The 11,180-nt window shown below is 49.0% G+C and overlaps 1 protein-coding gene across 1 annotated transcript in view; it reads left to right on the top strand.

Annotated features, from left to right (window-relative positions):
• Positions 1–788: 788 nt before the first annotated feature.
• LOC136582322 (solute carrier family 13 member 1-like) overlaps positions 789–11,180 on the top strand; it is a 51,609-nt gene continuing 41,217 nt past the window's right edge. The window contains exons 1-2 of the mRNA XM_066583243.1: positions 789–1,047; positions 10,645–10,773. Of these exons, the coding sequence (XP_066439340.1) occupies positions 871–1,047; positions 10,645–10,773 (306 nt within the window). The 5' untranslated portion in view covers positions 789–870. The remainder of the gene's footprint in view (positions 1,048–10,644; positions 10,774–11,180) is intronic.

Below are 11,180 nucleotides of genomic sequence, written 5' to 3'. Positions count from 1 at the left end.
AAAGAAAGGTGGTATATAAAAAGACCACCTCGTCGGCTTCCATTTTGGGCGAACCTGACGGAAACCTGTCACAAAACAAGGGAAAGGTGGTATATAAAAAGGCCACCTTGCCGTCCGCCTCCATTTTGGGCGAACCTGACAGAAACGGGTCACAGATCAGAGGAAAGAAAGGTGGTATATAAAAAGACCACCTTGTCGGCTTCCATTTTGGGCGAACCTGACAGAAACGGGTCACAGAACAGGGGAAAGAAAGGTGGTATATAAAAAGGCCACCTCGTCGGCCTCCATTTTGGGCGAACCTGACAGAAACGCGTCATAGAACAGGGGAAAGAAAGGTGGTATATAAAAAGGACACCTTGCCAGCCGCCTCAATTTTGGGCAAACCTGACAGAAACCTGTCCCAGGATCGGGGAAGGTGGTAATAAGGGTATAAACAGCCCCTTTTCTAGGGGGTAGAAGCCACAAGAAGGCGCACATCTGCCCCTGATGCTGTGGGCAGCCAGCAGCCATAGGAGGCAGAGCTCGGCGGCTGCTGCATTTCCCGCCTGAGGTGTCGCACACAATGCAGCATTTCCTCCGAGCTCCCCTCTCCTCAGGCCTGTGAGGTGATTCCCGGGCTCTGGGGGGCTGGCAGTGACGTGGCGCCGGGTGCCTGCTGACCACATTCATATGCAGAGCTCCATTGTCAGCGGCAGACAGCCTCCCTCTCCTCACCGCCTGCCCATCGCATGGGGGAGGGTCTGCAGCCGGGCTCATTCTTCCCCCTTGTGTTTGGTTTGCAGAGCCCAGACATGCTGAGGTGAGAAGAAGGCTCCATCCTGGTGCTCAGTCCCCCCGGCCTCACTCCTCTCTGTCTGCCCCCCTGGATGCATGCATGCCCCGGCCCTGCCTCCTCTGCAGCATCCCCTGCCCATCTGGATCCCGGGCTTGTTGTGTCTTCACATGGCAATGTCTATATTGCAGCAGCTCTGGCATCAGAGGGATCTCATCATCACTTTTGTGCTGCCTCTCCTGCTCCTTCCCCTGCCACTGGTAGCACAGAGCAAGGTAAAGGCTGCTGCTATGGGGGGAGGGGGTGGCTGCAGACATCTACATGGGGGCTGTTACTGTGCTGTGTGTAGACTGTCAGCTCTTGGGGTCAGTTATTGTTATCTATATGGCGGGGTATAGAAAGGCCCGGAGCGCCGTCCTACGGGAACCCGGGAAACGCACAGCGGAGCGTTTAGGTCATAGCGGGTTAAACGGCGTCAAATAATGCGTACGTTTTTTTTTTTTTTTTGTGGGATTGAAGTGTAGTTTACTACGGCGACAAAAAAGTATGAAAATGTATATGTTTTTTTTATTTAAATGGCAGTCACGGCCGTATGTTTCCATACGTACACGTTTTTTTTTGTGGTCAGGCGCCATAAAGGGGGAAAAAAACTTTACGAAGGCCGAAAAACCTGTTTACAGTGAAAAACGTATACGTTTCTGGTATACGAAATGGCGTATCAAAACGTATACCGCGCAGACGGTTGTAAAAACGGAATCGTATACTTTAAATGAACGCGATTTGACACTTTTTTTTCATGTATGTTACCTGCGTACGTGAAAGGTACATGAAGGCGCCAATGTGGATGAACGCTAGAGCCGCGTCACACCAGCACTTTCGCAACTTTTTTTGCGCATTATCTTAGTACTTTTTCCGTCCGCAGGGCATGTTCATTTGTACGCGGCAAACAAAGCCGCACTAATTGGAATGGCTGAGTCGCCTAATCCGTTCCAGCGGATGAGTTCTTTTTCTGGCAGAATTGCGTAGCATATCGCGCCATTCCCTGCGTATTGCGCACCGATATTGACTTCTATGGGGATTGTTGATACGCAGAAAAGTAGGGCATGCTGCTTTTTTTTTTTTAATGTGCGTGCCGAATACGTAAATGCGAACGCGCCCGCTGTACCCGATGGGCTCTATTCTCTGCCTATCGCACGCAGACCAGTTTAAGATTACAGCGTATTATTTGTGCGCGTGATAATAATGCTGTATGCGCATTAACGATTGCGAGTTGCGCCCGAGACGTGCGCTGGACCGCATGCGTGTATTGTCTGATGTGCGCCTTACATGCCCGAATCTCGGACAAGAATGGGCCGTGCTGCGATTTTTCGGACCGAGTGACAAATCGCTCGTGTGAATGAATCAATTCAATGGATGGATTTTATTTGCGTGCGATTTTTGGACCAATTTTTAATTTTTTTGGCCCGAAAATTGCACACAAAAAAAAATCGTCTGCATGCCAATAGCAATGGCGTCTCCTAGAAGCTGTTTAAGGTATAGATCGGGGGAGACTTCTTATCACGACTGGTGGATGTGCCGTGTATACGCCAACATGGTGCCCACCTGCTGTTCAGCGGCAGGTGCCCGCAAACGTTTGATGAACTGCAGGTATTTGTTGTGGGTAGCAGGCCACGCCCCCTTTTACTGACGCAGATGGCAATCGTCATGTCAGTAAGGGCTGTCTCACGCCAACGAATGGTCATAGCGTAATATGCTGTACCACTCACTAGGCGGCCATATTGCTGCTCGCGCGAATTGCGCAAAATACACGCACAAGAAAAATCTCAGCATGGTCTATCTTGGCACATACCGTATTATGCTGGCACAAGCGCCAAGATAGTACATGGCGACAGTCGGTACGCAGCTGGTATGCAATGTCGCCGTGTACTAGCCAGGTGTCTCTCACATTTTGATAAGTACCTCCATCAATTGGCTGATATTAGTGAGTATACGTAGCGCAGTGCGCCCCGCGAATGGGGCGTATAGTGCGCCGCCTTTATTAGTAGAGGCTGTACTCACTGGCACTTTCACGTATGTAAAAAAACATGCCTTCTTAAGCTGCCATCACGCCCGCGTCGGGGCCCTTCAGGGTTTCTGTCTCCTTGATCCGTTTTTGGAGGAGAGAAACTGAAAAAAAACGGATTTGTTTTTTCCCATTAATTTCAATGGGGCTTAAAAAAAAACAACAAAAAAAAAAAAACCCAGAAAGCCTTCCGTCTGCTTCCATTCCGCCAATTTTCCGTTTTCTTTGGATAGAAAAATAGCGCAGTTTGCAGCATTATTTTCCCATCCAAACAAAACAAGAAAAAACGGAAACCTGCCTGAATGGAAGTAAACGGAGGCCTCAACATTTTTTTTTCCTTTGAAACACCATCGAAATTGATAGAGTAAAACCGGAGCCGCGGGCGGATTTGCGGCACGGAATTTCCATGGCTAATCCGTCCCGTGTGAACCCAGCCTAAGGCCTCCTGCGCACGACGGGGTCAGATCCGGCCTGTGCCCGGCCGGTGACCCGCTTACCTATCCGGATTCTTCTTTATCTGTACTGCGGAAGTGCCGACTGCTGCGCATGCGCAATACACATTATGCCACGCGATGACGCGGATCCTGCCACCTTTCCGTAGTGACGATTGTGCCAGCTGAATCCACAGCTGATCTCCGCTGGGGTGCAGGAAGCAGCGGGCAGTATTGCCTGAGGAATCCGGGGGCAGCCGTCGGCAAATCAAATCCGTCCGTGTGCAGGAGCCCTAATGAAGAGAAACTCGCCCGATATCGCGCTCGCCAACATGCGATATCCCTGCGGATTTTTAATTAAAACCGCCTCACAGCACTTCGGGGAAGTGGCGATCCTCCGGCGCAGTTCTGTGGCGCAGGATTGTGGAGTGTTTCCCATTGTTTTCAATGGGAAACCTGGCATCACATCGCACCCGCGGGCACCTAGCATGCAGTGCGATGGTTAGACGGCCTTATTGAAAACTTACTACAGGGGTTGTCTTGATGGTGTACATTACACGTATATCCCTATATTACCAACAATTATGTACGTTTCTATGGGACCAAGGTGCCCAAAGGTTTTGTATTGAAAGGGGTATTCCAATCACTAAAATCGTACGTGAGAATTTGAATGAAGCGCCGGCGTCATATACGCCATTGGGGCTCCCTCACACGGGCGTACGCGGTTTTGTGCATGCCTCAGCGCAACGTATTTCTGCTTTAAATAAGGCTTTTTTTGCACACTTATTGTACTTTACGCGCTCGCAGGAGATGTTTCTTTTTGCGGAGAGACACAACCACGCCCAGATTTAAATGGATATTTAGCCTAATGAGTTCCAGACGTGTAAGTTTTCCTTGCGCAATTCCGCAGCGTATTACACATCCCGTATTGCACCATGCATTTGAGCATCCCTATAGACTTCACCTTTTAGTGCACAAAGCCGTGTGTGTGCCAAAAAAGGAATTGTGAGCAAATCATTGATATCAATGGGTTCTATCCTCTGCATATGCGCCCGTGTGAATCTGCCCTTACAAGCATTAACCCCTTTAGTGGCTCGCCCAGAAAATCTCCGGGGCTTGCTGCACTGACCATGCAGTTAAACTCCGGAAGATTTCCGTGGACAGCTCTAGTGCTGAAATGTGTCGAGCACTGAGCCGTCATCTAAAATCTTCCGGGGTTTTTACTGCATACTCAGGGCAGCAAGCCCCAGAGATTTCCCTGCCATAATATGGTAATAATAAACCTGCCACTGAAGGGGTTAAGAGAGGGCCAAAAAAAAATATTGCCACCAGTACTGGAGGGTGTCTGATGACCTCGCCAGACCGTCCGGCGGCTCCACTTCCCATACATTTTGGGGTGATCTATACCTGCATTGTAAACAAACTCAGACATGAAAAGTTTTACAAGATCAGAGTCGTTCTCTGGGCGGATGTGGTGAGTCTTACACAACCCATCTAGGAGTACCAGAGAGTCACACGGCTCTCCTGTGTCACCCACCACATGTACAGCTGGCACAGCCCAGCGCCATCGTGTCTATAGCCGGCATTGATTTCACTATTGATTAGTATTTACAGGCGGTTAGCGGCCGTGCAGCGACGGCGCAGCTCTGTTAGGCTCTTCTCACATGACGTTCTGTCCTAGCTATCCGTCTTCTATGCAGAAAACTGCATAAGGGCCCCTGCAAGACGAACGTATGCGTATATATTCTCGTGACAGCGTGACGTAATCGCACTATGAGGGCTTCTGCAGACCAAAATCGCCTGCGCAAACCGCAGAGAATAGAACCCATGGGCTCCCTCAAATTCTGCATTTTTGCGCTAAATTTTGGCACATATATGTGATATGTTCTATTTTTGAGCACATTGGCGCACCCAAGGCATCGTAGGAGTATTCGCTCGTTCTCTTATACTTTTGCACGCTGTCGGGTCTATTCGTATTGGTGCAGGACACACCGTGCCATGACCGAGCAGCCTAATTAGTTCCTGGTGTTATCGATTAAGGCCGCCTGCACACGGGCGGAAATCCCGCGGCGGTATTTCCCGCGGGATTTCCGCCACTGAAAGTCTGCATAGGAGTGCATTACAATACGCACTCCTATGCAGACGGCCGCGGTTTGGCCGCGCAAAATCTCGCGCGGCAAACAAACCGCGGCATATCCTATTTTTGTGCGGGGCTCGCACTCACCCGGCCGCCGGCTCCGGTCTGCGCATGCGCCGGCTGCGCTGCAGCCGGCACATGAAAGAGACGGGGCCGCCAGGCGCGGGTGAGTACGCGCTCGTCCCTGCAGGCTCTTGGGTCGGGTCCCGCGGCGAGAATTCTCGCTGCCGGATCCGACCCGCTCGTCTGCAGGCGGCCTATCACTGCGAAATCGCGCAGTTCAGTGCGTGATTCTGTGCGGACAGCGGTGCACATTTGCGCGCTGCTATGTTGCCTTGAGTGTGCAAATGTGTGCACAAAAATAGAGCATGTTACGTATATTTTCGCACGTGCCGGATGTGGGTTTGCAAAATCGCCCATCTTTAGATGCCCTAAAAATCAAATACAAGAACGGACCGCGGGTTTGTCCGCACAGGATGGCAACGCTGCAGTATCTCTCCGTACGGGAGCTGAGCCCAAAGATAGAAGATGCTGCGAAGAAAAAGTGAATTCAGAATGGATTTCATATTTGGGCGAGATTTGTCCGACTTACACGAGAATATGGTTTGTGTGACTGCCCCCTTACGAAAAATGGGGGGAAATCCCTGGTGACTCTGCAGCAAAACTTTCTTGTAAACTTTTCTGGTAAGTCTGGACGTCCCCTAAGGCTAAGTTCACACAGGGCGAATTTCGCTGCGGCAAATCCGCCTATGGCTGCTAATCCTGGGATAAGCCGGCCAGGTGGAGGAGATTTGTCCAAAATCTCGTCCACATAGGATGGATAATCCGTCATGGCAAAGGCGGTGCTGCTGCACAGACCCCCTGGCCGCAGCATGTCTTTTTTTTTTTCTTCTTTTGTTGTGGCCTTGCTCCTCTGTATGGAGGCGCTGGTGACAACGGAAAAGCATGCAGCCAAGCCTCTCCAAATCCCGTGGCTAATGGCCGGCGGTTTTGAGGCTGCGCTCTCCCGGCAGAAATCTTGCGTATTTTCGCTGCGGCAAAACGGCAAAATTTCCGTCGGGATTTCGACCCGCGTGAACCAGGGTGATGCTTCTGTGAGGCTCCCGATTACGTAGCAGTAGTGTCGGACTATCAGGATTTCCCATTTAGAATGTAAATAAGTACATTTATTGGGTGAGTCTCGGCTCCAGTCTTCCTATACCCCCAACAGACCATGATCTGTGAGTTTTCCAGAACGTCTTACACACTTATGTCATCCTTACAAGGAAATCTTGAAAAGCCGGCCTGTCGAAAATTCATGAGCAACACAATGACGGAGGTGACTGTAGGGAACTATAAGTTCTTTAAAGTCTCACCGCAGGCACAATGTTATAATTGTGGGAACAGTCCTGAACCGGTCCACCCGAAAGAAAGGAATGTGCCGAGGGATAGAGGAAGGCATCTTCATTAGCTAAAAGGGTTGTTTCAACGAGATGACCCCTGTCCGTGTGTCTACTTGTTTAAACATCAGCCAACGACTAACAAGAATTGCGCGCTTCTCATTGGTCGTTCAGTTGCATCCGACATAACAACCAGCGCCGGCTCGGGCACTTATCGTGCCGTTTAAACACTTCTCGCTCAGTCATAGGAATGTAATGATAGGCGCCCGAGGACGGCACTGTTCTAACGGGAATCATGCAGTCTAAGCGGGCCGCCCGAGCGCGAATGAGCTGGTGATAATGTCTGTCGAGCAAACGAGAATCGGCCTGTGTAAAAGGGCCATTACTAGTGCATGTGGACTGTATAGAGGGTTGGGGGGTCCCTGCTTGGGACATCTAGGACTCCTAAAAACCACATTAGCCGATCCATGCATTACACTAGTTTGAAATATGTGGTTGTCCGCGGTTTATCCCAGCTATGTCAGCTGATTGCTGGGGCTTCCAGACGTTGGGCCTGCCATCCCCATCTGGTTTCCATATGTGAAATCACATGTACTTTATACTATGCAGGGTCAGTCTGCAGCTTTTATGTGACCCGGGTCCAGCATACAGAAGTATTTCTCATTTGATGACCAGACTGAGGGCGCCCACCCACTGGCGTTTTTTTACCTGCGTTTTGCGTTTTTCCTGCAGAGGCATAGAGATAACATGTGTTCCTGTCCACTGGCGTTTTTTTTGCGTTGCGTTTGCGTTTTTAACATAGGAACTGTCAGTTACATATGTGTCCTTATTTTTCTCCTAATGCACCCATGAATGTCAATGGAAATTCACGGAAAAGCCGCGAAAACGCCGCGAAAAACGCGCGGAAAAATCGCGGTAAGCGCGGCGAAAACGCTGCGTTTTTTTCCTGCGGAAAACGCAAACGCCAGTGGGTGGGCGCCCTTATGGAGCAGGTTGCACTACTCCAACCAGTAAAACAAAGCAGAAGGTCGAAGTGTCCATCATAAGTCCATGAGGAACTGTAACAGATCTGTCATATCCGTCATGGCTGCTTTACAAACGAAGCCGTGAATCCAGTGTCAATGGAGCTTTACTGCGATTGCAATCCATCTGTATGGCATATCCATTCAGTATGGGTTTCATCAGATAGGGACACATAGTCTATAGAATATACAGAAACGGCCACATTAGTCTCATCAGCCTTTTTTTCCCATTGACTATATTATCAAATTGATAGATCGTAAATAATCCTCAAAGACAAACCTTTTTTAAATCCCACACAATTTACGCCAACTTTCCGTGACTTTAATGTTGATGACTTATCCATGGAATAGGTTTTCAGTATAAGATCAGTCCTACTTCTGGCGCCATCGCCGATCATCTGATTGATGTGGCCATGGTCTTAGGGTGACCATAAGAAAAGATAGGGGTGGAGCTCCTTCACCTATAGATTGATTTGCCTTTCTAGGAGATAGGCTGAGGTGTTGCCTGTCCACCAACGCCAACCGTATACTACGGAGCGTAATGTATAGGCTATAGGAAATGTAAAGTAATGTGGACCTCAGAGGCACAACCCTCACACAGATTATTCCAACAATTACACTGAAGCCTCTTTGTTATTTCCCAGGTAGAGCTATGTAAGGGTTGTACTCTAGGCAGTTTAGTTGGATTGAGCTGCAGTACCAAGCACAACCACTAGAAGATGTATAGAGCTGTGCCTAGTAAACAGTGAAGAGGCAGAGCACCATGGCCCCAGAGTTGGATCCCCACTGTCCTGATGTTGATGGCTAAGGCCATCCTTAATAAAGTCCTGGAAAATCCTGATTAATTTGCTCTGTAGGGGAATTGAAGTTTACCCGCTGACTTGAGTTGATCGCTGGGGTTTCCATCAGCGGGAGACCCTGTTATCCTCTTCTCTTTGGGTTACAGTAATATTAAGGGATTGCTATAGTATTTTATCTCACACCTTCCTCCGTTGCATTCTACAGACAGGCTCCTGTATGCGTCTTACACGTATGCAGTCCTCTTCTGTGTGGACACTCTATACGTGTTCTGCGGGATACAAAGAAGGTCTGTTCTGGCCTCTGTGATCGCAGTGTTCATAGCTGCAGCTGGGCCGCCTACGTTCACACAAGTATATGGAAGACCTCGGCGGGGAAGAGTGCGAAACTTAGTGTGTGGAAAATATTAGAAAGCGGTCGTCTGACTTTCAGGAAGTTTGCTCGCTGGTGGTTACTCATGTCTCCGTTGAGACTTAAAGTTGGGGCTTGATGTCAGTGATCACTGAATCATTCATTAACAGAGGAGTCTAGTAAGAGGGTTCCTTTTCTAGATGTAAAACCTCCTTTTCCACCTTGAGATGACTCAGTCATGTCGCCAGGAACCGTGAAGACCTTTATTCTGATTTTTAAAAATGTGTGTTTCCAGAAATGGCGCCACTTCCACCCACAGGCTGTGTCTGGTATTGCTCCTTCAGCCTCAGTCAAGCTAATGGAGTTGAGCTGCAATACCAGGAACTGTCTATAGATAAGAGTGGCGCTGTTTCTAGAAAGAACAAAAAAAAAAGATCTAAAATGATTGCTGCTGTACAGGGTGTCTCGAAACTGTGGAAACGCCCATATAGAATGAAAACGGTTTGACAGATGGTAATCTGGTTTTGCATGTGACCAAAATGACAGGCATTTTGAATGCGCCATTTTGGAGTCAACTCCTACTTTTTACTCCTTAGTGCTGTAATAGCGTGGCTCTCCCATAGATTTCAATGGGAGTGAATCTGGCGCCCGCACTCCCTCCCCTGACCGCTTATGACAACGTCCGGCCCGCTGTACTGGACAGCGGACTGGATGATCAGCTGATGGGCGGGGGTCCCGAGCGGCGGACCTCCATTCACCAACTACTAATGACCTATAGGTCCTCAGTGAATAAATAAGTGCAGACGAGCCCTTTAACTTCTTGTCTGTCACTTGAATAAACATGTTAGAACTTTTTACACAGATGGCTTTTCCGCCCGCTAACAAGCGCTGATCGGCAGTATGGCACGCTGGTTGGCATTCAGTATTACCATTTACATGATCGCTGGTATGGGCATGAATAATACAACATTTCATCACAATGCTCTTTATATCCCTCGATGGCCTCCTTCCTCGGGAAGATGTGCTGACAAATACGATAAGCCGAATACATGAGTTGGCTCGTGTGCTGGTCGACCACAGGCATGTTTATATACAGGCGATGATCCCGCGAGAAAACTGTCATTCCAGATCATTGGCTTGTGCTGTTAAAGGGTTGTCGTTAAGATTTAATTTTTTTAATACCCAAAACAGCGCCGCTCGTGTCCACAGGCGGTGTTGGGTATTGCAGCCCAATTTACATTCACAATTTTGAAAACCACTGGCGTAAAGTCCTACGGACACCAATCGCCAAGATGACTGCTTCACTTTTTCTTGCATCACTTTTGATAAATCTTCCCAAATGTATGCTAATGCTGTGCGAGGAGTCGTTCGGGAATGCAACAATATGGTCGCCTGTGGAAACCTATCCTAGGACGGGTTAATAGGGGTGGGAGGTGTAAAGGAGTGGGGCTAGAGGACAGCTTAACACCACACTATTCGTTCCTATCCGGCTTACCGTTCAGCCTAACGGGACCAGACGGTGTGGCATTAGGCTTTGCCCCCTTCTCCCTACGGTTTAGAAGTGCATTCAGCCTGTTCTAGGACGGGTTTCCACAGCCCGCACGGACATTGACCATTTTGATGAGATCCTGGACAATCCCTTTAAGGTTCGGCAATGATTGTTATTGTAACCCTGTTTTCTGTGTTTTTCAGGAGGCAGCATGTGCTTATATATTACTGGTCACAGCTTCGTACTGGATTTCAGAGGCCATTCCTCTGGGGGCCGCAGCGCTGGTTCCTGCATTTATGTTTCCACTGTTTGGCATCATGAAATCTAGTGAGGTGAGTGATTCCTTTTTACTGGATGGAAGCATGAAATTCTACATATGTACTAAAGCAAACGTTCCCTATTGAACACCCTTTTGATGAATCCCTGAAGTTACACTGGCCTGGGGTACCATATTTTCACCATACAGTGGCCTTTCTTGGGCCATTTTAAGTAAATTCACTCTACAACGTCACAGACAGTCTGGAACTGCGGCACAGGCACTTGGCTGGACAATCGGCCAATCAGCATGGGCATTTCACTTTAAGGCTGGGCTCACACAGGGCGGTTTTGCCGCGCGGAATTTCGCCGTGACAAATCTGCCCGCGGCCGCTAATCTCGGGATTAGCTAGCCATGTGGACGAGATTTCTCAGAAATCTTGTCCACACGGGATGGCCAATCCGCTGCGGTAAGTCCGGCTGG

This window comes from Eleutherodactylus coqui, chromosome 11 (assembly GCF_035609145.1).
Source record: "Eleutherodactylus coqui strain aEleCoq1 chromosome 11, aEleCoq1.hap1, whole genome shotgun sequence".
NCBI lineage: Eukaryota > Metazoa > Chordata > Amphibia > Anura > Eleutherodactylidae > Eleutherodactylus > Eleutherodactylus coqui.
The sequence above is the reverse complement of the archived record's forward strand: the minus strand, read 5'-3'. Positions and strand labels throughout refer to the sequence as shown.